This window comes from Peromyscus maniculatus, chromosome 23, assembly GCF_049852395.1.
Source record: "Peromyscus maniculatus bairdii isolate BWxNUB_F1_BW_parent chromosome 23, HU_Pman_BW_mat_3.1, whole genome shotgun sequence".
Lineage (NCBI taxonomy): Eukaryota > Metazoa > Chordata > Mammalia > Rodentia > Cricetidae > Peromyscus > Peromyscus maniculatus.
This window is the reverse complement of record NC_134874.1, coordinates 42,091,747-42,119,279: the sequence shown is the minus strand read 5'-3', so window position 1 is coordinate 42,119,279 and position 27,533 is coordinate 42,091,747. Positions and strand designations below refer to the sequence as shown.

Sequence of the window (27,533 nt, the reverse complement as noted above, 5' to 3'; positions counted from 1 at the left end):
CTGTCATGTATCTGTTTGGCTTCTGATGTATGTATGTATTTGTGTGCCATTTATCTCCTGTGTCTATAAGGTCTGTATCTATATATTTATCATCTATTAGTGTCTATAATCTATGTAGCTATGTATCCACCTATCTATCTAAGAATCTGTCAATCAATCTTCTTTTACTCTACCTCTTTTCTTCCCTCTTCCTTCCTATATCACCCCTCCACACCCCCTCAGCTTTCCCAGTCAACAGAGAGTGTGCTGCAGACATCAGGACCCTCCCCTGGGTTCTGTGAGGGTCTCCAGGGTGTGTAACAATCACACACCATTGGCACACTCTGGGGCCTTAGTGTTGATATCTGTCACCAGCCTAACCCAGTATTTGTGGTTCTGTGTTGCTGCTGGCTTGGAGGGGTGGTTGGAATACAGGGCAAACAGCAACTGATGTGATTCACCTCCTTGTTATCGGCTTGCTGCCTTAAAGGACAGACTTTAGATCTAAGTGGTCCTGCCCAGCACCGTGTCCCCTCCATGCTACTCCAATGCCTCTCCTTGGCCCCCTGATGTTCCTGTCACAGGGACTATCTGCACCATGGCAAGTGACCGGAGTTAAGAGCTTCTTCATGCTGTGTCCTGGGCCTGTGTCCCCACTGGGGTCTGTGGACCTGGAGCCTGGTCACGATCTTCCCCATCCTCTCCCTGTAACAGCTCTTCTCTTCCCGGGGTCTGTTCTCCAACATGCGAGAGAGACCCTCCAGCCAAGCCGCCGTGCCTGCCCTAGGGTCTGGTTGTCTGTGTTCTGAGCACAGCTGAGACTCATGAAATCTGAGGGCTGTGACGTCAAAGGACAGGGAGGTTAACTGACAGGGCTGCAGCTTCCACTCTGGACACTAGTGCATGACTCAGGTGGTGGTGGCATTAGACTCGGGGACCATGGGAGTGGTGGTGGCATTAGACTCGGGGACCATGGGAGCAGCTGATAATGCAGAGGTCGATGTGCCTTGAGGAAGCCTACATTGGTCTGCCTGAGGGGACACGCGCCCAGGGTAATGCAGCACCAGCTCTGAACACACACACACTCAGGGTTACAAAGGGGTCTACTCCTTCCATGACACTTCTGGGTTCACTGAGTAGAAATCTTTAGGGACAATGGCTGGTACCAATTATGGCATTGTACTTTGTATTCCCCTCAATGGTTTCATCTGCTCCAGAAAAACATAAACAAACAAAAAAACCTCACCTCAGTGCTCAGAAGGTAGAAACTGAAAGATTGTGTGTTTGAGGCCATACCTTGACTCAATACGATAAATCAAAGTGTGTGTGTGTGTGTGTGTGTGTGTGTGTGTGTGTGTGTGTGTGTGTCGGAGGTGGGTGGGGTGGGGACACTCAAACAAATTCAGCTTTCTTCCTTTGGCCTCAAAGGCCTGTGGTCATCCCACCCACTGCCTCCGACCTGTTTCCTCCCATCATCCTCTTTTCTCTTTGCAGAACTTGGGACCTGCCAAGCCGGTTCCTGCCCCAGGGCCTTAGCACTTGCTGCTGTTGTTATCTTGCCTTGGAATGCTTGGTCTGGGTCTTTTATAAATGCACCCTTCCCAGCCACCTGAAGTGACAGCCACTTGATGCTCAGTTTATTGCTTCCTAGATATCGTGGGCTCTGAGAAAGCCTGGTATACTTCTACCTCTCAGTGTTTATCCAGATGCCTGGCACACATTTCTGAAGGCCACCTGCAGAGCTGCCTGTTGCAAGAAACAGACAAATCTGAGTCTCTGAGAGGCCACTTTACCCAGAGTAACACCGCACTGGGGGAGGGAGGCCAATGTGGGTCATGTCAAGTTCAGAAGCCAGAATCCTTACTTGTTGGCTCAAAGAAGAAATACGTGAACACAAGTTCTCTTCCTTGATTTGGGGGATATTCTTTTTTTGAGACATCTCACATGGTAGCCCAGGTTGGCCTGAAACTCACTACGTAGCCCAGGCTGGCCTAGATCTCCCAATTTTCCCGCCTCAGCCTCAAGTGCTGGAATTATAGGCATAAACCATCATAAAGAGTTCCAGATACCATGTTCTATTTTTTCTTTAAAGAAAAATATTTATTTATTTTGAGACAGGATCTGTGTAGGCTAGGTTGGATCGTACTGCCTTAACCTCCTGAGTGCTGGGATGACGGGCTGGTACCTCTACCAGACTGATTTCCACAGGTCATTTTCAGTGTATTTGAACCACACATATTTAACAGGAGGCATGGGTGGGCAGGGGGTGGGTGGGTAGGGGATATGGGCTGTGTGTGTGTGTGTGTGTGTGTGTGTGTGTGTGTGTGTGTGTGAAATTAATAGTAATTATATTACTTATTTAACTTCATGCTTGCAAAATGTTACCGACGGCTCTGCAGTTAAGAGCACTTGATGCTCTTCTAGAGGACCTGGGTTTGAGTCTCAGCACCTGCACGGCGGCTCACACTTGTCTGTTCCAGGAGATCTGATGCCTTCTTCTGGCCTCTACAGGCATCAGGCACGAATGTGGTGCACAGACATACATAAAAGACACTCATACACCTAAACTGTTTTTTTTTTTAAATAATAAAGTTTTTCTCTACCCTGCCTATAGGATCTAGAGTCCCCAGTCTCCATGCTTCGTAGGTAACAGTTGTGACCAGACACAACTAAATGCCTGGTGGCCACATGTGGCTTCAACTTCTGACCAGGACAGATTTACTCTACTCTTCGGGCTTCTAATTTTTGTTTTGTTTTGAGACAGGGTCTTCCTTTGTAGGTCAGGCTATCCTTGAAGTTGAGGATATCCTTGTGCTTCAGACTCCCGAGTACTGGGATTATAGACATGCACCACCATGCCTAGCTAGGCTTTCTCCTCTGCTCTCCCTTTCCTTCCTTCTTTCCTTCCTTCCTTCCTTCTTCCTTCTCTCCTTCCTCTCTAAGACAGGGTTTAAAGTATCCCTGGCTAGCCTTGAGCTCACTGTGTGTCTCAAGGATGACCTTGAATTCCCAATCTCCTGCCTCCAGAACGCTGGAATTACAAGCATGCATCACCAGAGTTGTTTTTATTTGGTGCTGGGAATAGAACCCAGGGCCTTGTGTATGCTAGGCAAGCATACTATCAACTGTGCTACATTCCCTAGACTCTAGGCTTTTCCTTTCAAAAGCCACCATACGGTCTTTTATATAGGTCTTCATTCACAAAATATTCAAAAGTCTATTGTGGGCTATTTTAAACATAATTTCTGTTTGTGTATTTAAAAGTGAAAATAAAAACACTAGGGAGTGGAAAGCAGCCTGGAGGTGCCCTCCCACCCCAGCACAGACTTATCTTGTTTTCTGGGGAGCCTGAACTGGAAAGGCCCGATCCTTAGCCTGGGGGAAGGAGGGGGGGGCGAAGATAATGACATAATTAAGGCTTGTGGCCGGGCACTTTTGATCTTCAAGGACCAGAGCCCACATGGCTGAGGCTCCATTTGGGTTAATTGCCCAGAACCAAGAAAGCCTTGCCCAGAGATAAAGGGAAACTGGTGTTTCAACATTACAAATTGTTCTGGGATGGCTCTGGCAGAGCCTGGATGCCTGGGGCCCAGCTGGCCCCACCCACATAGAGAGAGAGGGTCCTATGGGTTCCTGGGGGCTGCTGGGTGCGGAGACCACCTGCAGGGTGAAGCACTGGCTTCCAGTTTTTTTTCCCCCCAGATAAAGGAACCAAATTCAAGGCGAGCCAGGGACAGATCACACCAAGAACAAAGTCAGCCGCACAGAGCAGAGGGGGCTTCCGATGTGCCTCTTCTAGGGGTTGGGGGTGTGTGTCTAGACCTGTCCCAGACGTATTGCTTTCACATTCTTGCCTAGTACAAATGCAACCTGGGCCATTCTAGTTTCCGGTATTCTTGGATCTCCCAAGGGATGATACCCTGGGTGCCTGGGACTCAGTCTCACCTGCTCTCTGTAGACTGGAAGGGGGCTTAAGTCTCTCTACCTCTGGGTGGCTGTGTGAAATTATTTCACAGGGCAAAAGACCGGCATCAGTATCAGGGCTCAGCATCGGTCCTTGCGGCTAACGAGTAACAACGACTGTGATAATTGAGCACGGATAATTGAGTTCCAAGCAGTTGAAGGGCACTGGCTAGATGGATGAGTTTGGTGGAAAGGAGTGCTTCGCGTTTAAGACTCTGGGCTATGGGGCGATTTCTTAGTCCAGTCGGATGGTTTTCCCCCCTTTCGAAGTCGTGTCTACCCCTCCCTGTGTGCTCCGGGTTTTGGGTGGAGAAGGCACCACCAAAGGTTAGATGTTAGCTGGTCACCTCAGCTGCTCAGCCCCTCTCTTGGGCTATCTGAAACACTTGACACTTTAATTACGGGCGGGCGGACACTTCGTGCGGCAGGCGCCGGGGGCGCTGGAGACAGGCAGGAAGCATCTGCTCCGGGGGCGACCGGACATCCCTGGTCATCGCCAGGTGCACCTTCTGGTGCCCCTCCCCACCTCCTCCCCTAGTCTCCGAGCTCCGGGCTGCTGATGCCTTCTTCCTCCAGGGACCCCCTCCAGCTGACATCAGGTGTCCACAGCCTCTGTTTGTCCTGGTTTGGACAGGATTATTTGGGGGTGGGTGCAGGTCTTTCTCTGGCACCAGGCTTGGGGGTTGTTCTCAGCTGCTGGGGCGGGGATGCCCCGTGGAGCCTGGAGCGACGCACCTACAGGCTAGGGCAGCAGCCGCCCACACCTCCTCCGACTCTAAAGTATATTTAGCCTCATTATCAAATGTTTGCAGTGAACCGAGTGAACCGCCTAATAGCGGCTGGAAGTGAAACTCGAATCCCAGCCAGAGGGAAGCACGTGATCTCTCCCACCAGAAAGGATCACCGAGGCGCGGGCGGGACAGGTGCGGTGGCCTCAAGCGCATGCAGCCCCGCCAGCTGGGCTTGGTTTCTTTGGTGTTCTCTCGAAGCCTGACACCCAAACCTCACCCCCTCACACAGCTCCTCCTCCAGAGGCCAAAATGAGGTCTGGCGAGTGAGCAGCGGGTCCCAAGGGGAACCGCAGCAGGGGGTGGTGGTGGTGGTCTGAGTCGGCTGGTTCTCCTTTAGGCCCTTGACCACATGATTTAGCCAGTCCCAGTTTTCAGAGGCCAGGCATCCCATCTCTTAGGAGTCTTCCGAGGACCTCAAGGAACAGCATGGGGGTGAGGGGGTAGGGGTCGCTGTCTCACATCAGAGGACCCTGTAAGCTTAAGGGCGCGTGCCCCAGTCCCCTCAGGCGGCTGGCGCCCGGCTGCACAAGCTCTTACCACCCTCGCGCGGCCGCTGTTGTTGCCGTCGCTATGACGACGGGTCGCGGTTTTATTTTTAATAGCGGTCGGCGATTAGAGCAGTGCCTGCGCCCAGCTCCCCGCAGCTCCCGCGTCCCCGGCGATGCATCCAGGCCTAGCCTCCCTCTGGCCCCCAAAGTCCCCTTGCGCCTTCAGAATTCCTCCCGCTCTGCTCTGATTTCCAGCTGGGCGCCCCTGCTGCGCCAAGAGAGTAAAGGGAGAGAAAAGCACCGATAGGCGGGGTCCCCAGGAACCCGCGGCCTCCATGCGGAGGTGGTGGCCGGACGGGCGCGGCATCCCCTCCGCAATGCAACCCGATCTTCTTCCTGGATTCCCATACCCACTGTCACACCGGGTCGTCGAACTGCAAAGAGGTGTCCTCTGGTGCTCTCTGCCTGCGAGAAGCCCGAGGGCTTGGCAGGACAGGACGCGCAGTACTCTCGGCATAAGAAGGTGAGGAATTCCACCCAGGTCCGGTTGGGTCTTGGTAGTCTCCCTCTCCAGAGCGGCACAAAGTTCCACCAGCACGAATAAGGCCTTGGCTTTCGAGGACCTCGAGGTGGGGAGCTTCTCGACGTTTTCCAGACTTCCTTGTTAGGCCAAGAGGGGGTGCCATCTTAATCTCCTGAGCACCCTAGGTGTTAGGGCAGGGGCGTGGCGGTGTGTGTGGGGGGCGGCTACAGGCCTATGGAAGTCTGTGTAAAAATAGTAGATGCGGGTTCCAACGATTCTCAGGGGAGGCTCGACCATCCCCCGCCCCCCAGGTATTTGGGGGCTAGGTGAACCGCCCTAGCATGGCCCTTCCAACTTGGCCTTTGAAATGCACGAACCGGGGGAGCTGGGGATGAAAGGCTCCTGTCCGGCTGCGCCTTTGTCTGGGGACAAAGGAGATGGGGGTGGGGGCGACCGAGGCAGGGTGCACGGGTTAATCCACATGATAAGGCGTCAGTTGGACGGGTGGTATTCTCTACTGCACCTCTACCCAAGGAACGCTTCATAGTCTTCAGAGCCCTAGGCTGTCTAGCTTTGGGATTCGAAAGGTCCACAAATGCCCTAACTCCAGTGCAAGGCGAGGCGCCGACAGGCTTGGCCTTGCTGTCGGGTCACTTCCCACCTGAAATCTGTCTCTCGTTGTATGAGAACCGTCCAACCCTAACCAGACTTCTGCCCGCGTGTCGCTTCCCCGCCACCTGGTCTGTACTATGACTTGGCCGGAGGTGGCGCTCTGCGCTCCCTTGGATCCCAAGACAGAACCCAGGAGTTCCTCACCCGTGGCTTCTTTTTCTGTCTTTCCTTCTACCCCCTCAGCTCCCCGGGTTCAGGGTGCGGCTGGGCCTTCGGCCAGGGGCTAGGGATCTGGAGGGTGCAGGGTGTCAAGGTGGCGATGAGGCAGGCGGCAGCCTCCTCCCCGACCCAGGCTTCGTTTCCACCTCCACGCAAGAGTGCAAGTTCCTCAATCAGGTGTCCCAGGCTTTGGCTCAGGGGCGCGGGCGCGTGGCAGCCGTCAGGTGAGTGCCCTAGACGCGCCCCTAAACCCGCCCCGCCTCTCCGCAGAGACTCACTCCCCCTCCTTTTATGGAGAGGGGAAGGCTAGAGCCCTGGATCGGCACGGTGGGAAGCGGCCCGAGTGCCGGGCGGGGGCCGGACCGGCTCTCATGCCCTTTTTGGCGCAGCAGCTCTGGGCGCTGCCCTTTACTGCCGCTGGGGCCCGAGAGAGAGGCGAGCCGGAGACGGCCGTGCTTCTGCAGCGGCCTCCTCCCCTCCCCGCCCGGTGCCGCAGGATTGCAGCTGGCACTGAAGGGTGGGCAAGCTCGAGGGAGGGGCGCTCCGAGAGCCCCGGCGCCTGTGGGCTCCGAGCCGCGGGCCCGGAGCTTGGATGGATTTAGCTGCCTGCGTGAGCGCGTGTGTGGCCACTGCAGTGGCGGTGGCGGCCGGGCCCGATCTGGCCCGCGAGACCCCTGCGCGCTTCCGAGGTGCGGGTCCCGGGCCGGAATCCGGGGGAGGCGGGGGGCGGGGGAGGGGGAGGGGCGCGGTGGCGGCGCTATAACCCCCTCCCTGTCGCCGGCCGGCTCCACACGCGCGTCCTGCGGAGCCCGCTCAACTCCGGGAGCCCGGCCTGCCTGCTCCTTCTCCTTCTCCACCTCCTTCTCTGGTCTTCCCGCGGCTGCTGCTGCGGCGGCGGCAGCGACGCCAGCTCGGCCCTCCGCCCGCCCTCCGGCCCGTGCGAGCGGTGCAGCGAGGCCCCGGGCGGGTTGGTTGCTGCCAGGCGGCGCGGCCGCGGGAGCTGCCCGGCCCCGGCGGGAGGAGGGCGGAGCGCCGCGCCGTAGCCGAGGGCGCGCCGCGGAGGGGCGCACGCAGGCCGCCGGGCCGCGCTGTGCTGGGCCGCGCCGTGCCCGGCCCGGGGCGGCAGCGGCGAGAGGAAGGCCCGGGGACAGGCTCTCGGGGCTGCCCGTAGCCTTCAGGGAGAAGCGAGGCGGCCGCCGGTACCGGGCCGAGCGTCCAGACAGGTGATCGGTGGTGCGGCGGGAGCTGCAATCACGCTCCGTGGTCCCCTCCCGGGGCTGACGGCAGCAAATATGCGGATTTACCGGCCGGGTCGCTCCTAAAGCCAGCGACGGGGAGCGAGCGCGGCGGCGGCCAGCACGGGGAACGCACCAAGGAAGAAGCCCAGCCCCCGCCCTCCGCCCCTTCCGTCCCCACCCCCTACCCGGCGGCCCAGGAGGCTCCCGGCGCGACTCTGTTCCTCCTCCTCCTCCTCGCTGGCTCTGCACTCGCAGCTCGCGCCGGGCGCGCTCCGCAGGCTCCCTGCTCTCCGCGCCACCCTCCTCCGGGCCGCGCTCCCTGAGGGATGGTACTGAATTTCGCCGCCACAGGAGCCCGGCTGGAGCGCCCGCCCCGCGGCCTCGCCTCCCTGCCGAGCTTCCAGCGCCTCGGGACGCGATGAGGACCTGGGCTTGCCTGCTGCTCCTCGGCTGCGGATACCTCGCCCATGCCCTGGCCGAGGTGGGTGCCACCCCCGCGCCTCCGTCCCTTCTTGGCTCCCTCCGCGCACGCCCCCCTCGGCTACCTGTTTCAAGCTCTGCAAAGAGCATTTCGATTTTTGCCAGGGTGGTGTAATTTAAAAAAAAAAAAAAAATTCCCAACTGGGTTCTATTTTCTGCCATGCCCAAGTGTGTCTGGTGAGTTTCCAGCGCGTTGCGTCGCTCCGCCTTGGAGAGGGACGGGGGAGCCGCGAGGTGAACCAGTGGGCAGAAACTTCGGGGGGCTGTGGGTGCCTTTCCAGAAGGGGCAGCCCGAACGCAGCGGACAATGCAGTAACGGGGTGCGGGCAGCGGGAAAGGGGGTGTGTGTGAACTGACCGTGCCCTGGGAGGGGACTAGGGCGGGCAGTAAGCAGGTAGAGGAGGGTGCGGCCGAAGCCCGGGACTGGGCAGGGTGGGCAGCGCCCAGCCGCAGTCCCCAGTTCCCGGTCCCCAAGCCCAGTCGGACGCGGGGCTGGAGCAGTCTCCGCCCGCCCAGGGCCTGCTTACAGGTGGCTGAGCGAGGCAGATGGGGCCGGGCCAGGCGCCCGCGCCCTCCCACCGCTACCACCCCCCAGTCCCCGGGAGCTTTGCTGTGATGAATGACTTTCCACAGCCCCTGTCGTGGGAACTTCGTGGTTGAGTCCCCCAGCGACCCTGACTCCCTTTAAAAAACTGGGAGGGAGAGTGGGGGAGGCTGCAACAGTGGGGGTGGTCTGGGCAGGGACCGGAGAGGCGCGAGGTGGATATTTAACCCCTTGCGTTCCCTGCAGACTCTCTAAGCCCCGGTGGATTTGGGTGTCCTAGTCGGCGCTAGGGCCGTGACTGGGCCCGAGCCGGGTGGGGCGACCGCGGGCGTGTGGGGGTGCGCGAAGACCCTCTCCCCGGCGGGCTCGGCCCAGGATTCCCGGGAGTGAAATTGAACCCTCAGGCTAGATTAAAGTGTTGGGGCTGCTGTGACTCCAGACGTGGATCCGTGACGCATTTCGACCCTCTCTTTTTACGTGTGGATTTAGCTATTAAACCAGAAACTCATCGGGCCCCGGGCTGCCCCCAGACACCCTGGGGAGGACCAGAGCGCGGGTGCTTTTTGTCTGAACATGTCAAGGCGGTGTTGGTTTTATTTTTTTTTTTAAACCAAGGTCAGACAAACAGGAATGGGGTGAAGGACTTGGGGGGGGGTCCCATCTAGCCCCACCCGAGCCTTTGGTTCTATGGCTTGGCCGGGGTCGGGCGGTTCTGCGTGGCCCCTGGGGCCGGGCTGGAACCTCTGGGCGCGTCCTGACGGTGTGGTCTGCTTGCAGGAAGCCGAGATACCCCGAGAGCTGATCGAGCGGCTGGCTCGAAGTCAGATCCACAGCATCCGGGACCTCCAGCGACTCTTGGAGATAGACTCCGTAGGTAAATCGCGCCCCTGCCCCTGGCTGCGGGAAGGGCGCGGGCGGCGGGGCGGGCAGTCTGCGAGAGGAACCGTACCCAGCGCTCGGCCGGGCCGGGTGCTGCGCAGGAGCGCACCGAAAGGTCAGACTCCACTCGCCGGCCATAAACGCCCAGGCGTATGAGTCAGGCGTTTCTCCTGCAGTCGCCACTTTCTCTCCCAGCGGCAGCCGAGCGCCGCTCCGCTCGCCCGGGGGTTGTTTTTGCATTTAAGGGAATCGCAGCGGGTGTGTCACTGAAAGTTCAGCTTTAGAGCGTGCCGAAAGACCCTGCCAGGTGTGCGGGTCAACCGCCGCCTCTGGCCCTGGAGCGCGGGAGCCCGCCCTTAGGGCGCGCGGCTCTAGCAGGTCTTCCGCCTGGCGAGGGCCCCCAGAGTGCTGGAGGAGCTGGCCGGTCCGGGCCTTTTGTAAACTCCTCTCCCTGGTGCCTTGATTGCCCGGGGCTGGGTCCCTGTGGTGGCCACAGGAGGCCGATGTTTTTCTCAACATCATCCTGTAAAAAGGCGCGCCTGGGACATTTGCGCTTGGGGCTATTTTGGGGGCTCCGGGCCTCGGGCTAGAGCCAAGCCACTGTAGAAAACAATTTGTAGATGTAGGGTTGGATTAGGCTCGGATCGACAAGGACTAAAATAGAGGGTCATGGTGGGGGTGGAAGAGGCTCTCTGTGTGCTGGAGGACAAGGTCTCCTGTCTTTTGTGACAACCTTTCCAAAATGAACTCTTGGCCTGGGTATTCTTTTTGACACACCGGGATAAAATTTACCAGCTTAAAACAAACCAACAAAAAAGGGCCCGATGAGTTTGTCAGGAGGAACTAGAGGCGGCTAAAGTGAAGAATGCTAAGTGATGATTTCCCCCTCCTTGCAAACTTTTCAGAAAGGGGGAGTGGTGAGAGAATTAAGTAAAATCACATGGTCTAACCATTTGGAAATTTGTACCTAATTATGGTGGTGGAGAGGACTGAACTGTTTTTTTTGCATGCCAAAATCATTTTTTAACAAGGCGGCCCCGTTTCAGTAGTTTCTTGACCCAGGAAATCCTTGGCCTGATCCTTATCAGGAGTGGCAGGCCTAAGGTTTCACTTGGAGATTAAGAGTGGGGCAGGGGGTTTTGATCTGATGCCTTGATGTGCAGGCCTGGGTGGAGGACTTGGCTTGGGTCACTGGGGAAATACTCCCGGAGCTTTTGCTGGTCCCCAAAGGCTTTGGAGACCGAGGGACTGCTTTCCTGCCCCGCTTAAGCCAGGGCCGGGCCTCCTGCTGTCTGGATGCTGGGGGAAATGGGCCATTCACTTTCTGCTGGGACCATTCTTATGCTGTTTTCTGCAGCCACGCCTCCCTCCCCCACCCCCCCCACCATTAATGCTTTTAGCACCGTGCTTCTGTTAGGTTAAGCTGATGTGCCCAGTGGGGGGCTGGAGGCTTCTGGGTTGAGGCCTCCTCCTCAGGAGGGTCCGAAGAGAAAAAGCAGTTCGGCCCCTCTGGAGGTTTCAAATTGCTTCTGTAAGAATGGTGTGTGTGTGTGTGTGTGTGTGTGTGTGTGTGTGTGTGCGCGTGTACACGTACCAGGGGATTTAGGACATCCACCCTCTTCAGTCCACCTGTCAGACACTTGGGGTCTTCTGAGTACCAATGTGGGTGTGGCCTGCCCTCCTAGTTTCCCAGTCTTGAAGACGGGAGGAGACCCCTTTGTGACACCAACACAAAATGATGTCTCCCTGCTGGGCCACCCCCTGTTCTGGCGTGGAAACTAACTGGAGTCTTGTCTTTGGTCTGTGGACAAGAGTGGCTGGCTGGCTCTCCTCGTTCTCATTTGGTTCCTTCTTGAAGTGAGGAGCTCTGTGGCTTCAAGCTGCTGCAGAAGGCTGCAGACAGCTGTGGCGGTCAGAGTGAGCTGGAAGGGGTCCTCACTGGGATGTTGGCCACGGTGGCCTCCCCAGCTGGGTTTTTGATGTCCCTCTATGTAGGTTGCAGGCAGCAGAGGAAGACTTAGGGGTGTTCCAGGCTCCCCAGCCAAACTCTTCATCCAAGTGGGTGGAGCTTTGTGATTGGCACATGGCTGGTCTGGTGGGCTGGCGGCGTCCCCATTTTCCAGATGGGGAAACCCTGAAGGCATCTCCTCTCAACCTTGCAGCTCCAGAGGTGGCAGGACTGCAATACATTGCCAAGAATGTCCCCGAGCCCAGAGCATTCCATGATTGAGTCAAGGAGCTCCAAGTGGCCTTGTAGTGTGGCTTTTGGGTCTAGAGACTGGCATGCAGCCTTGCTGTGAACTGCAGCTCAGGAGTTCAGGTCGTGTGTGTGTGTGTGTGTGTGTGTGTGTGTTTGTGTGTGTGTGTGTAACGGGAGCTTTGTTCTCTAGAGCTGCTGGCCAGGCGCCCGTGGGTCATTGAGTAACTGATACATAAACATCCCATCCCAGGCTACTCATAACACTGTGGCCAGGACAGGGCTAGTGGACTCTGTCTGTCCTTCCTCCAGCCGACAGATATTGTCACTGAGACGTCTGCATAGGACAAAGGGAGATGACTTGGTTGACCTCAGAGGGGCTTAGCTGCTAATTCATGGTGGGCTCCACTGTGTCATACAGGATAACATCCTCAGGCTCCCAAAGACCTCATCTGTCGTACATCTTTGATAGTGGGTAGTGGGTCAACCATTGGCTTGTGACCACCTGTTTTCTGTTTTTTTTTTTTCTTTTTCTTTTCCTTTTTTAAAAGATATGGTCTCATATAGCCCAGGCTGCCCTTGAAGCCTCTTACGTTGCCAAGGATGTCCTGTCTCCACTTCCATAGGGATAAGTTTACATGCATTCATCACCACACTTATTCAGTGTCGTGCTAGGGATAGAACCCAGGGCCTTATGTGTCCTGGACCCTCTTCCAGCTGAGCTAGATCCAGCTGTTTGTTTGTTTGTTTTGTTGTTGTTTTGTTTTCTGAGAAGGGTGGCCTTGAACTTCAGAAACTCCTGTTAGGCCACCACATCTGGCTCGTGACCTCCTATCTTGATCTGGGCTTGTCTTGGGCTTGTCTGCGTAGGAGCCGTGGCCAGTCTCTGTGGCAGAATTTCTGTCTCTGCATTAAGCTCAGTCAGGAAACCTTGAGTCAGGGGGTTGAGCCACTGGGTAGACCTTAGGGTCCCAGCTTTCTTTTGGTCTTTACTTTTTTTTTTTTTTTTTTAATTTTTACTTACTTATTTATTTTTATCTTTGAGAGACTGGATCTTGTGTATCCCAGGCTGGCTTTGAATTTACTTTGTATGTGGGTCTGACCTTGAACTCTTGGTCCCCCTTCATCCACTTCCTGAGTGAGGGGGCTCACCCCATGCCTGCCTGGCTTGTCCTTGTCTTGCTCAGTATCTCTGGAGTAGAGTGCCTTGGCCTCTGCTGAACCCGTGACACCTACTGTGTGCACGTTGAGGCGAGCCTGGCATCAGAGGACGGGAGTGGGCACCACTGCCCACTCTCCCAGGCCCCGTGAGTGGATGATGACCCATTCATTTCTTGTTAGTTTGGCCATGGCGACATGGTCATCACCAGGTCGTGACTCGTCCTGTCACTTTTTTGTGAAGAGGTACTTCTCTGTAACAGTTGGTTGATGGGAAATTTTTACTGCATGAGCAGTTCTGATCTTATTTTGGGTCTTAAAAAAAAAAATCCGTGCCATTGGAACATTGAGTCATTTTAAATAGTTTTTGGGCTCGGATTCATCGTTGACATTCACACCTTAGGCGAGTCTTTGCTTTTCGTCTTAAACGTGTGGGTAGCAGACATCTCAGAGTGGAGGAGGCTGGCGTGTCTCCTGTTGGTTTGTGGATGGTGTGGTACCTGGTGGGGTTTATTATTGCCCACTAGGAGGGCCCTCCATTTGGGTGGAATGTCACTAACTGGTGGGACCCAGGGGAGAAAGAAGAGTGTCCCTGGGGAAAAAGCAGGTGTGTGTGTGTGTGTGTGTGTGTGTGTGTGTGTGTGTGTGTGTGTGTTTGGGGGACTTTGCTTGGCGTCTGCATGGTATAGTCTGGGGAAAGCCGGGTACAGATTATCTTGGGGGTGCTGCTCTGTCTACGCAGCATGTGGCAGAGCTCTATGTCCTCCTGTCCCCAGGAATGGAAGAATGTGGGGGCAGGGTGTCCCAGGGGGTGGTTTCCCCAGGCCGATCCTAACTCTGTCTTGCATTCTGTGGGTAAGGGTAGCCCTGTCTTTGCTGGACACCTGGTGGCCCTCGGTGTGTGAACGGACACTCCTTCAAGCCCTGGCTTCCCCCCCCCCCCCCCCCCGACTCCCTTCCGCAGGCCTTTTCCTGGGGCCCCCAGGACTCTAGCCTCAGGCCTGTGACTGCACGCCTGGCTCCCCATTCCACCAGCGGCCGCACCCCTCTGCTGTTTCTCATGGCCTCTGGCCCTCGGAGCAGGCTTATTTCAGGAACAGTGGAGGTTGGCGGGCAGCCCAGTCTGGCGTTAGCTTCCGATGCCCCTCAGAGGTTAGGACACTTCATCAAAGCCTGCTTTACAAGAGGGAGGCCCTGTACATACAGCAGCAGGAGAGAGGCCGCCGCCCTTCCCATCTCTGCTGCAGCTGATAGTGGTACTGCTCCAGAACTGGGCCCGGCTGGGTGGCCTTTGGGACCCGCCTGACCCAGGGCTGACCTCCAAGGGTTCCCTTTGGAGGTCACATCGCTTCAGGGAGAGTACCTGAATGCCTTCCTGAAAGGACCTCACAGTTACACAGGAGAGCTGCATTTGGGGGGCATGCATACTGACGGGATAGGAGGGAGTTGGTTGGAGGTGCACATTGGAAACCCCCCCATGTGGGAGTTCGGGGACTGAGCCACTGCCCGGTGTCCTGGTGCTCTGAAGGCTGCTGCATCAGGTCCCAAGGGTACGGCACTGTAGGTGTGGGCACTGGTTACCATATTCTTCTCTCTACCTGTAGGGGCTGAGGATGCCTTGGAGACAAGCCTGAGAGCCCACGGGTCCCACACCATTAAGCATGTGCCCGAGAAGCGGCCTGTGCCTATTCGCAGGAAGAGAAGTATTGGTAAGCACCGGAGGGTATGCGGCAGCTGGAAGGGAGCTGGTCCTCACTGGAGCTCCCTGCTCACTCAGAGGGATAGGCACAGGCACCTAGCCTTCCTCCACCGAACAAAGGCTCCCTTGGCCTCCTGCCCTCCCCGTGGAGGCCGCCCTCTTCTCTCTAGAGTGTCTCCCGCCTGCCCTTCTGCAGTCTTGTGCCTGGGCCAGGAGTTTTTCCAGGAGGGGAACATTATAAATTCCTTAAGTGCCCGGTCTTGTCAGGGCCTGTCTGCAAGGAGGCTTCGTTGGAAAACGTGGCCAAGCTTAATTTCCAGTTCCTGATGGGAGCTCCAGCATGCTCCCGGGCTTCAGCTGCAGGGCTGGGTGCAGCCTGGAGTGTGCCCCTTCCCCATTCACCTTGGTCCCTAGGGTGCCACTTGCCCCTCATTCTGGGGACAATTAGATTCTCTCAAGATCTGTGCATTCTCTTCCTGGGGTGGGGTTGCAAGCATGACCCACCCAGTCCCAGCTCAGCCAAGGGTGCTGTCTACATACAGTTTGGATCCTGGGCAAATGGGTCCCTCTCTGATATTTAGTTATCAGTAAGATGATAAGATGATGGCTTTTATCCATGCCTCACTGACTAGCAGAGAACTTTCCTGAGGTGAGAATAGATGGGAGCTTCCAGCCAGGCCTCAGTCATCCAGCTAGGACTGTAGAGAGTCCCTATTCCCAACTGAGCTGGCGGGGGGACGACTGATGGCAAACCACGTAGGGAGCTGAGGCCTCGGTATGGGACTCACTTGGAAGATTCTACAAGCAAGGGCTGTGGTGAGAGATGTGGAGGAACCAAGCCCAGTTGCCCAGTGTGCCCAGCCCAGTGTTTGGGGCCTCTGTGTGGGAGGGACTCATAATCCAGAAGGACAATGCAGGCCCTCGAGGACAGGGAGGAATCTGGTCCCTATCTTCTTCATTCATGCCTTCCTTTCTCACCTCCAGGGAGTCTGTAAACACCTGTGCAGCTCCTCTGGGGTGTGTTGGCAGCTGTGGGTGTGCATATTCCTAGTGTCTCGTAGGCTAGGTTCACTCCTGCTGGTCAGCTGGCCCGAGTCTTGTCTACCCTGAAGACCCTGGTCCCTCGACTCCTTCCAGCTCCGAGTCTAGGGTTGAGGAGCCCTTCAGTGTTGATAGGGCAGCAGAGACCGTCAGTAGGCAGGCCTCAGAGGCTTCCTGCTACCTCAGCCACCTCTTCCCACATTGGCTAGTCCCAAAGCTGGGCACTGCCAGGCAGCCATTGTATAGCGACCCATGGGGTCTAGGGTTCAATGGGGTTAATGGGGATTGCTTGAGGAGGAGAAGGGTGTGTGTTCCAGGGTCCTGAGGGGATTCCTTGTCTGCTGTGCACACCTGGCAAGCAGATGGCCCCAGACTGGCTGTGTTCACCCTATGTGATTAGTGCAGGTCAGGAAATAGCTGCCTCCTCCTTGGGGGACAAATAAGTAGAGTTTTGCTGGCTTTCACGACCAGATCCCCAGTTGTGGGCTGTGTGGAGACTGGGGTTGAGCTACTCCTCGGCCGTCCCACTTCTTAGACGGCAAAAACAAGGAGAGGGTACAGGGATGGAACCAAAGCCTTGTGCATGCTAGGCAGGTGCTCTACCACTGAGCCACACCCCAGCCCCTCACTGGGGGATTCTAGGCAGGGGCTCTACCACTGAGCCACACCCCCAGCCCCTCACTGGGGTATTCTAGGCAGGTGCTCTACCACTGAGCCACACCCCAGCCCCTCACTGGGGTATTCTAGGCAGGTGCTCTACCACTGAGCCACACCCCCAGCCCCTCACTGGGGTATTCTAGGCAGGTGCTCTACCACTGAGCCACACCCCAGCCCCTCACTGGGGGATTCTAGGCAGGGGCTCTACCACTGAGCCACACACACCCCAGCCCCTCACAGTAGTGATGTTGGGGGGTTCTAGGCAAATGTTATGTCATAAGCCATTTTCCTAGCCCTCTTCACTTTTGAGACAAGACTCCCCTACGTTGCCCAGGTTGGCCTTGAACTATGTCTGTAGCTTTGCTGTTTCAGCCCTGTACATTCAGGGGCCTGTTGGCAACCAGTATGTTCTTTCATACTGGAGGCTGCCACGGGGACGAGTCCTGCCCAGGTGCAACCTAGGTGGGCATCTCTGGATTGGGTAGGGAGATCGGAGGTCATGTTTGTATGCTGCTGGTAGACTCCTAGGTCTCCTTATTCACAGCGCTCTTGCCTTTGCAGAGGAAGCCATTCCTGCAGTTTGCAAGACCAGGACGGTCATTTACGAGATACCTCGGAGCCAGGTGGACCCCACATCGGCCAACTTTCTGATCTGGCCCCCGTGCGTGGAGGTAAAACGCTGCACCGGCTGTTGCAACACCAGCAGTGTCAAGTGCCAGCCCTCGAGGGTCCACCACCGCAGCGTCAAGGTGAGCCCTGCCCTCTCTGGGCATCGGCATGACAAGATGCTCTTGGGCTGGTGGGATGGTTTGAGGGGAGGACGGGGCATATGACTTACGGTTGTTAGCACACAGCTCCCGTACAAAGCCTGGGGGTGGGGGTGGGTGGGGATGAGGTGGGGGGTGGGGTGGGGGAGGCTGGCTTCAGCAACCTTCAGGAGTGACTGGGACATTCAGTGGTCACAGTGTGCTTCTGTCATGGAGGAGTTGTGAACGAATGTCTCTTTATCCCTAGATAGGGTAGCATCTGGGTTGGGCACTGATGGCCGACCAAAGACGGTAGTCTACCGTGTGTGCCGGGCCAAGGATGTTGTTTTGGTTCCTTACAGGAGTGTGGGGGACTCAAAGGCAGCTGTAGCACAGGGAAGCCTGCCCTAGCACTGGTGATGACGCCGCATCCCTAGAACTTGCCTCCCGCAGAGTCTTCCCTCCGCGGCAGTTGTTACTGCTTGTATATGTATGTGTGGATGGGGTACTTGTGACTCTTTCTGCGCTTATTTCATTAGCTTCCTGGGTCTTACTAGCTCCCTCTAGGAGGGAGTGTTTTAACTCAGAGGAAATAGCCACACATCACCATGGGAGGTGTGTTTGGGGCTCGTGGTTTGCATGCATGGTCATTATTTGCATAGACGACCATGGAACTTGGGTCTGTTCCCCTCTGAGGCTGTGTGTCCCTTTGTGCTCCTGGGGCGTCAGTTGTTGGCCTTCTTGCGGGATGATGGAGGGTTCTAGCCACCAGGGGTTTAATTTCTCTTTGGGCCTGAGTCTAAGAACATGGTTGGAGGCCTGTTGTTTATGTTGCCAAGGCTGGGACCCTTTGTGTTCCTTCAGACACTTTAGGACAGTGGTTCTCCACCTTTCTAACATTGACCTTTAATACAGTTCCTCATATTGTGGTGACCACCCCCCCCCACACACACACCATCGCTCTAGATTGCTCTGCAGTCTGAAAACTGACCCCACCTGGTTGAGACCTTTTTGCTGAATGTGTGACCGTTTGGGTGGCTGAGTGGGTACTAAAGACCCTTAAGACAGCTGAGGGGCTAGAATGTCTCTGAGGATGACATCTGCTTCTGACACAGCCAGGCTTCTGTAGCCAGGCTACTTTTCTTGGGTGAAGGGTCCCCAGAATGATGCATGAGGATTTCGGACCCCATTCTCAACCCCCAACAATCTGTGACCCTCGGCCCGGGGGCAGGGAGGTGCCAGGAGAACATCTCTCTTGGTAAGGACCTGTATTCAGTAGCTCATTTGTGACCCACAATCTGGGCACCTATTTTGATGGCTGCTGTTTGGACTCCTGAGAGTTCCAGGGCTTGACCGAGGAAACCCCACATCATTGCAGGCATCTTCGAGATTGGACACAGCATCAAAAGCCCTGGGCTTTTCCCAGGGTCCCATGGACTTGTCTGGGGTGCTCTCTGGGTTTGCTATCCACCCTCAGAGGTTAGACAGGATGTTGGCTACCAACAGAGTCATGCTACCAGGGCTGGCTCAAGCACCCTGGTAGCCCATGTGACCTGGGCCAGCCTCAGCCTTTCCTTGGGCCTCAGGGTTCCCACCGATGGTATATTGAGGAGTCTGGAAAGCTGCCATCTTGTTCTTTGGGTACAGGTGATAGCTTTGATCTAGGGTAGGTCTGTCTGTTTATCCATCTGTCTGACTTCATTCCCTGCCTGCCTGCCTGCCTGCCATGATGGACTTGTGTAGTCTAGGCTAGCTTAGAACTGTGTAGCCCAGGCTGGTGTTAAACTTGAGGTAACCCCCCCTCAGTCTCCTTGACTAGTTGGTGGTGGGCTCACAGAAGTGAGCTGTGACAATGTGAGTTTAGGAATAGTTTTTCCATGCTGGAGACATGCTCGAGGGGTGGGTAGTGTGACGAGTTGTGTAAGAGTTTTGACTTGGAACTTTTCAGTCTCCCGCTCCTGGGACACGGACTGTCCATTCCCACTGGAATTGATTGCTCCTTCTCTGTGCTGTATGGGACTGTGCCTTTACCCCATGGGGCTCATTTGCCCAGCAGGGTCTTGGTCAGTTGAAAGGGACCAGTCTAGTCCTGGTCTGGCTAGGCTCTCCCATACTCCTTCCTAAGCACCCACCCACATACACCACCACTGCCACCCACCCAGAGCTGGGAGGGGACATCCGGCCCCAGATACTGTAGGCTCTGGCAGAAGGGACAGAAGGTCAGCGGAACAGGAGCTCCATTGTGGATGCCATCTCTGCAGCATTTGGGGTGGAGGCTGGTGCTGACCTGGATGGAGGGAGATGGGCCCAAAAGACCCAGGGGTGGGGACTCAGGGTCAGTTCAGCAAGGGTGGGGCTGATGATGATGCTTACAGCAGCCATATATACCCTGTGTTATGTGTGCCATCAACCCTGGCTCCAGCGTGTGTGTGTGTGTGTGTGTGTGTGTGTGTGTGTGTGTGTGTGTGTGTGTGTGTGGTGTTTCCCCTTCCTTGTGCTGCAGATTAAACACAGGACTTCTTCTGATAGGCAAAGATTTACCACCGAGCCACACCCCAGCCCCTCACTGGGGGATTCTAGGAAGGTGCTCTACCACTGAGCCACACCCCAGCCCCTCACTGGGGGATTCTAGGCAGGTGCTCTACCACTGAGCCACACCCCAGCCCCTCACTGGGGGATTCTAGGCAGGGGCTCTACCACTGAGCCACACCCGAGCCCCTCACTGGGGGATTCTAGGCAGGGGCTCCACCACTGAGCCACACCCCAGCCCCTCACTGGGGGATTCTAGGCAGGTGCTCTACCACTGAGCCACACCCCCAGCTTTCTGTAGTTTTTGTTGTGAGACAGGGTCTAAGTTACTCAGGCTGGCTTTGAACTTACTCTGTAGGCTAGGCAGGCCTTGAACTCCTAGTCCAGCCTCCCAAGTGCTGGCTGCGATGACATCTGAGCAGCCTGGGCCCTCACCTCAGCATGTGCTGCCTGGCCCCAAGTGCCAGCTGTGTTCTCCAGACCCTGCTGTGGAGGCTGGAGAAGGATGCTCTGTGGGCCTGCACAGTGGAGCATGGGCCGGGCTCCTGGAGCTACCTGTGGTGTTTGGCTGGACAGAGGTGAGGCCTCTCCTGTCTACGTCGCACAGGGCTGCTAAGGGTTTGGGCTTGGGACTGCCAAAGGGTCAGGCCAGCTCCGAGCCATTGTTTGACCTGGCTGCTGAGCTGTGTAGGGAGGTTCATTACTCAGTCTCGTGCTCAGGGCTCTGCTGGGTTGGACTCCAGGCTTCTAGAAGGAAGGTGTCCCCGTCTCAGTTGGGTGGGGTCTGGAGCTATGTTCTAGGGAAAATCCCAGCTGGGCTCCATCGAAGATTTCAGAGAAGGTGGCCAGGCTGGCTTTAGCTCTGAAGGAATAAGTCTCACGGTTCCCCCTCTCGTGAGGGGCTTTGGGGTCTGAGGAGGCTGGGGCAGCATGGCAGAAGACACCCCAGGTGTGCTTGATGTCTATATATCTGGGGTCTCTTCCTTTCAGCCGCTGTGTGTGGGGCCCTTGGCCAGGTGGGGCAGAGGTCCTCCTGCCTTTGAGGCCTGGCGCCAGCTCCCCTCCTCAGCCCGAGGAACACTTGGGTAGCTAGAGCACAGCACCCTCTTGGTCAAGTGAGAGGACTGGCCTGCGAAGGCCCCTGGTCTCTAGGGCTGTGTGGCATCAGGGCCTCCCCGCTCCTTTGAAGTCCAGGCTATTAGAAAGCAGAATTGACTGCCGAGGGGCCTGGGCGGGTCGTCGCTTGGCTCAGTTTCTCGTCTATGAAGTCAGGCTGTAATGGTGTCCGTGCAGCTGACCTGCAGGAGGGACTGTGCTCTGTGTTCAACTCAAAATCAGCAGTGGCTTTTGATCATAGCCGACACTGTCCCGAGGCTTGCTTGGGAGCAGTCTGGCGGGGTGACACTCTGGGTTGAACTTGAGGGAGCTGTGGGTTGCTTGTGGAGCAGGTGGGGCGCCTGGGATTTTTTTTTTTTTTACCATCTCGTTTTCGCGGAGGCAGTTTTGAAAATTTAGTATTCGTAACATGTTCTTTGGGCGGGAAAAATGTAGCCATTTCCTGGCCAGACCGAGGTAGCAGAGCCGGCTGGAATCCTTGCATTCCCGAGGCAGGTGCTCCCATAAACCACTGTTTGTTTTTGTCTGGTAAACATGGGCCTGTCTGGGAGAAAGGGGGCTCCCTAGCTGGAGCAGCTCATCAGTTGCCCCTCATGCAGGGGACCCCTAGGCTCAGAGGGGTACCTGCCCTGCAGCCAGGGTCTGGGTGGGTCAGGGTGGAGAGCTGTAACTAAGGCCAGGTCAAATGCCCTTCTGACGACACCTGGGTTCAGGGCCTTGTGAAGCTTACCTGGTCCCTACCGTAGAGGCGGTGGTGGGAGGGGCAGAGCGCCCACCTGCTGGGGTCTGTGGCCAGGGTCTCCCTCAGGCCTGGGTTTAGCCGGGCAGTCTTGAAGTTTGTGGGATCACCAAGGACTGTGGACCCTTTTGGAGGTTGGGGACTGTGGTAGGGGTCCATTACAGTACCTCTGCCTCCAGCTCCCCTGGGGACTGGCTGGTGTTTTTCATTTGGGAGAACTCCCTCCTCCCTGACCTGCCCAGGGCTCTTTAAGGGAGGGACAAGGGGTTGCCCTTGCATTGCCTGGGGTGGAGTGTGAGACCACACTTCTGAGCTTAGGGACTGGGGGTTGCAGTACCCCTGGGGACATGCTGACTTCCTGAACAGAGCTTGGGGGCTCCTTTTAGTAAGAAGCTTTCCATGAATAGGGACTCCTGTTGAAGTTAGCTCCTGTAGGGTGGCCCTGCCCCATGTCTGGGTGATTCTTTAATGTTGTGTGTTTTGCTTGTTTATTTGTTTTGTTTTTTTTTTTTTTTGTTTTTTGATGCATTGTCTTGCTCTGTAGCCAGGCTGGCCTGGAACTCAGTATGTAGCTCAGGCTGGACTTGAAGCAATCCTCCTGCCTCAGCCTACTGAGTGGGATTCCAGGCCTGCTCCCCCATACCCACTGGACTTCTGAGTGCCTCTGTAGAGGTGACCTTGCTCGAGCCACCTGGGTGGGTGTGACCACGGCCCCCATCTCACAGGTCCGATTGGAGGTATCTGGAGAGCGTAACCGGACTGCACCTCAGATGCCCCAGCCCTCACTGCCCCTGGTTGCTGCTCCTTCTCTTGCGGCTCCTCCCACCTCCTGACGTAGCGAAACCTCCTGGGCTGGCCCTTGACCCCTGACCCCTGGCCCTACGCCCTACACGCTGAGCTCATACTTGGCAGACGGTGTTCACACCTGAGGCACCCACACTACTTCATACGCCCGCCGGGCACCTGGCACCCTTTGCACCCACGTTAACCATTAATGTAGCCAAGGTGGTAGCCATAGCAGAGTCTGGCCGAGTCTGGTCCCCAGTGCTCTGAAGCAGCTGCTTGGACTGGATGCAGGGCTGACACCTGCTTGGGTCCTCTTGGCTCCTGAGCTTCAATACCCTTGGAAGAGCAGCGGAGAACGGTCCTCTCCCCAAACTCTCAGTCACTCTGGGCGGGCCAAGCATTGTCCCCACCATTGGACGCCCAAGGAGCTGCCACCTGTAGGTGCTGTAGGCCACCTGGGTGGGTGCAGCACCATTATAGCCTCAGTTTCCCCAGTGTATAGTGAGATGGGAGGCAAAGATCCCTTAGGGCTGTTCTGGGAGGTGGACACCGATTTGGTGCTGATTGCATGCAGGCTTGGGAGGGTGACACATGTTCTAGGTGGCATCGAGGTTGGGACAAGCTGCCAGCCATGCTCTCCAGGTCACCTCAGGAGAGGGCTTACTGTGCCTGGGTTTTCTTTTCTATCCATGGAGGTGACAATCCTGCCTCTGCGCTGGCTGGCCAGGAGGGTTAATGAATGCTGGTGTCTGGAACCTGAGGAAGGTGGCCTTGAAGTCCCCCATAGACCCTGCTGGAATAGAGCAGGGTGTAACCCGAGGCTGCCTCCTGGTGCAGTTCTTGATGGGGACGGGGGGGGGGGGGGGGGTAAGCAACTGCTGTGTGGTCCTGTTGGGGGAGTGTGGGGCCTGCATACACCACTCACATGTGTGTCTGTGTGTGTGTGGAGCTGACAGCCCTGAGAATGGCAGGCTGGAGTGGTCAGCGTCTGGCCAGGACCGTGGAAGGATTTACCTGGGATTCTAGAGTCCAGTATGAACTTTTGGTATCTGCTGTGTTGATGTGTCTCCAGGGACCCTGGGTTGAGAGGGAAAAGACTCCCTGAGTGAGGCCCCTTCCTCAGCAAGCTTTGTAGCCAAACTGCTGTCCCTGTCCGAGGCTCCGTTTTCTTCACTAACACCACAAACGCCAGAGCCGTACTGTGTGGTCCACCATCCTGTGCCCAGTTCACCCTTTCTTTGCTGGTGTCCTTTGGATCTTTTGGGCACTTAGGAGTCTCACGTAGTCCAAGTTGCAGCACACTATGTCACCAAAGATGGCCTTAAGTTCTTGATCCTCCTGCCTCCATGTCCTGAGTCCTGGGATTACAGGCTTGTGCCACCACATCTATTCTGTTTATATGGTGCTCGGGCTGGAGCTCAGGACTTTGTGGATGCTAGGCAAGCGCTCCGCTAACTGAGCTACATCCTTGCTGTGTAGCCCAGGCTGACCTTGAACGTCTGAGCTCCCGAGTGCTGGGATGGCAGCTGTAAGCCTAGCCTCATTTACGGTTTATTTCGAAGGGAAACAGGCTTGAGCTAAAGGGAAGATGCCTTGGGGAGGTTAGAAGTCTGAGTCCCAGTTTGGGGTGAGCCAGGCAGGTCCCCCTCGGGCACATGGCGTTGACGCTGGCTTTGTTCCCTTGGCAGGTGGCCAAAGTGGAGTATGTCAGGAAGAAGCCAAAATTGAAAGAGGTCCAGGTGAGGTTAGAGGAACACCTGGAGTGTGCATGTGCGACCTCCAACCTGAACCCAGAGCATCGGGAGGAGGAGACGGGTGAGTGGCCAGCGCTGTCTGTTAGCTTTTCGTGTGTGGGTCCTGAGGGATGTCACAGAGTGATGGGAAAGGTGCTTCCTCTGAGTGAAGCAGCAGGCCTGATTTCCCAGCTGTCCACACTGGCCTGCAGAGCTAGAGTCAGGTAAGCTGTGCCTGCAGGGTGCCACAGTGGGACGTTAGACACTGGATTCAGACTGTGCCCTGCTGCCCCGGGTCTTGACCTTCATCCTGCTCAGCGTACCGGTACATTGCCAGCGTTCAGGCAGTCCAGGTGCAGAGAAAGACCCGGAAGTGTCGATGCACCAGGGTGGATCGGGCTTTCTTTCTGAAAGATAAACACCTCTAGTATTTATTGCTGTGGCTTCCCACCCCAGGCCCTCAGGAGGCCACTCACCTTCCCTGCCCTTTCCTTGACAGGAAGGCGTAGGGAATCAGGTAAAAAGCGGAAAAGAAAAAGGTTAAAACCCATCTAAGGCGGCCGACCAGGTAGGCCCTGCCCGCCCGCCGGGTGCGCTGGGGGACTCCCTCGCAGGGCTGGGACACACAATCACACCAGCGAATCAGCTTCCCGTGGGCCCTGATTGGCTCAAGGCTCTGTGTGCTTCTGGGGCTGCTGGGCTGGGTCTCCTCGCAGCTACAGCTTTTGCCCTTCTCTTGATTATTGATCAGGCACCCTAGTGCCCTGTGGCGGGAAGGGTGGGGGTGGGGGGGCCTCTGGTGGTTCTGCTGGAGTTACCTGGGGAGAGGCTTTGACAGGTGACAGGTGAGGCTTGTGGAGCTGAAGAGCTTTCCATGGACAGGGCAGCTGACTTTCGTAACCAACAGCAGCATGGGGAAAGAAGGTTGATGTCAATCTGTGTAAGACGAGGAGGGGAAGCCAGAGCAGATGTCATTGGTGTCCCTTCTGTTTGCTGCTGTAGATTCTGTCTTCAGAATGACTCTCAGGACCCACGGTGGTTGCTAGCACTCTCGTAATTCCGCACTGGAAGAGTCAGGTTGGGTAAAGAAGGGCCGGAGAGCCTCTCAGGAATGCTTGTTCCAAACCCACCCTGTGACGGCTGTTTTTCCCCGGAAGTGTAGGGAATGTAGGTGAGGCATGTCATTTCCCAGGCCCGTCCTGAGTGTCAGCTTGTCTGGCCCAGAGAGCTGGAGCCTGTCTGGCTGAGCCCTTCCTCCTGGCACATAGGACTTCGGGGCATCCAAGACAAACAGTTATTCTGGGCAAGAGAGTCCTCAGAGATAGGGTGTCTGAGAGACCTGGCTCCCAACAGGAGTGTGGCCGGGGATGCCTGCTTTGGGCATGTGTCTCCTCGAGCAGGCCCTTGGGGTTGTTCCATGTGGCTCTGATGGGCGGGCTGCTGACAGAGACCCTCTCCAAGTGAGGGGCAGGTGTTCCCATGCCTGCCTGTATCCTGTTGGCCACCGGTCTCCGGGCTGTGAGTGGAGGCATCGTTGGCTCGTTACGGAGCCTCGTGATAGCTAGTGTTTGTCCACACAAACCACAAAACAGCACCACAAAACAGACACACGCACGCACGCATGCACGCACGCACAAAACATAGGTCTGCTGAGTCACAGAGACCCATACAGTGTGGCTGGCAGCATCTATTTTCCTAGTTACTTCATGGCCCAAAATGTCTGCCATACCTCCTTCGAGCACAAGCCTTAGGCTGGAAGAAAGAAAGATAAGGGAAAGGACAAAAGAAACTTTCTATGCCTTAGTTTCTCCATCTGTGCAATGGGAGCATGGGTTCTTCTGAGAAATGCAACCAGCCTAGTCCCAACTCTTAACTGTGGAAAATTTACTTTTTTTTTTTAAATGACACATCAAGCTCCTATCTTAAGACGTAAGTTGTGTGGGGCCAAGTGACTCTGGTGTTTTCTGTCTCTGGTGGGACCCTCAACTCTTCCTCTCTTCCCACAGACGTGAGGTGAGATGAGCCGGCCGCCCTCTCCCGGGACACGGATGTACGTGGCGTGTGACATTCCTGAACATACTATGTATGGTGCTTCATTGCCAATGTGCGTGCGGTCTTTGTTCTCCTCCGTGAAAAACTGTGTCCGAGGACAAAGAGACAGTGTCTGTTTGTTCAGTGTGACATCAAAGCAAGTACTGTAGCACTCGGAGAGACAGTGAGAAAGCTTCCTTGTCACAGAGAGCGAAAACAAAACCACAAAAAAAAAAACAAAAAAACCCCAAAAAAAACAAAAAACAAAAAAAAAATCAAAAAAAAAAAATTAAAAACAAAACAACAAAAAAAAATCCCAACAACAACATAAAAACCCACCACAAGAAACAAAGACTGAGGTGGGTGGGCGGCAGGAGGGCCGTCCTGCAGGACTGACCCTTGAGTGGGGGCCCATGGTGGCCACTGCCCTGGATTCTGCCCGTGGGCACAGGTGCTTTTCACCGAGGACGCCCGGAGCCTGCCTGGGATGCTGCCCGCTGGGTCCACGAGGGAAGGAAGCTGACAGCTGGGAGATGCCCATGGGCCTGGAAGCCACCACCTCGCTTGAGTCTGCCTAAGACCTTCCAGACGGCCTTACGTGGAATTTCTTTTTCCTTTTCTTTTTTTTTTCTCTTTTCCTTTTTTTTTTTACACCATAAAGTGATTAAGCTTTTTCTTTTTATTCTCTGCCTAGCTTTTTTCTTTTTCCTTTTTCTTTTTCTTTTTTCTTTTTTTTTTTTTTTTTACATCTCTTGGATGACATTTTCGTCGATAACACGCACGAGGCTGCTGTAAGTTGGGACAGCGAGACGGTTATTTTTTCCTAGCCAAACTAATGAGGTGTATTAAAATAAACATGGTATACCTACCTATACATCATTTCTGATGCGCCTCTGGCTTCCTGTGTTCCTCGGCCCCTTTAGCGTTAACTTCTAGCTTAAGTCACATGAGAGGACTATGTGGGAGTCATTCACTTGGGGGCTTCCCCCGCCCCCCATTGCTAAAATGGCTTCCACGGCAGTGCAGAGATGTGGCTGAGATTATTTGGGGGTAAGCCATTGGGCTTCACTGTTAAACAGAATTGTGTGTGCGTGGTTTCCATGTTTTGTTTTGTTTTTGTAAAGGTGAACTTTGTATTTTTAATATTATCAGTTTATATACCTGAGAGCCTGCTATATATATATTTTTTATTTTGAACTAAAAGGAGAAAAAAAAATCAACAAACTTCATGCACATCAGAGGCATTCTGTGGTCCTGTTTTTCTAGTTGCTTCCCGGAGTCGCTCCATCCCCCCACTCTGACCTGTCATGTGGTTGATTTGGGGGCGTGAAAACTTGGGGATCGGAGGCTCAGACCTGGAGAAATGACAGGCTGTCTGCCCCCGG

The 27,533-nt window shown here is 55.8% G+C and overlaps 1 protein-coding gene across 5 annotated transcripts; it reads left to right on the top strand.

Moving 5' to 3' along the window:
* Positions 1-5,360: 5,360 nt before the first annotated feature.
* On the top strand, positions 5,361-27,027 carry Pdgfa (platelet derived growth factor subunit A). 5 transcript variants are annotated; one of them, XM_042267795.2, is made up of 9 exons: positions 5,557-5,744; positions 6,600-6,799; positions 8,165-8,294; positions 9,615-9,711; positions 14,676-14,780; positions 17,030-17,217; positions 24,073-24,199; positions 24,617-24,685; positions 26,124-27,027. In XM_042267795.2, exons 3-8 carry the CDS (start codon positions 8,232-8,234, stop codon positions 24,670-24,672), a joined length of 636 nt encoding a protein of 211 aa, XP_042123729.1. In that variant the 5' UTR covers positions 5,557-5,744; positions 6,600-6,799; positions 8,165-8,231; the 3' UTR covers positions 24,673-24,685; positions 26,124-27,027. The 5 variants fall into 5 exon arrangements, 4 of the variants coding, with proteins under 4 accessions (XP_042123727.1, XP_042123729.1, XP_006991183.3 ...); XR_013047824.1 differs by lacking the exons at positions 5,557-5,744; positions 6,600-6,799 and adding exons at positions 7,131-7,264; positions 25,120-25,288; XM_042267793.2 differs by lacking the exon at positions 6,600-6,799 and having other exon boundaries at positions 5,361-5,744.
* The last annotated feature ends 506 nt before the right edge of the window (positions 27,028-27,533 follow it).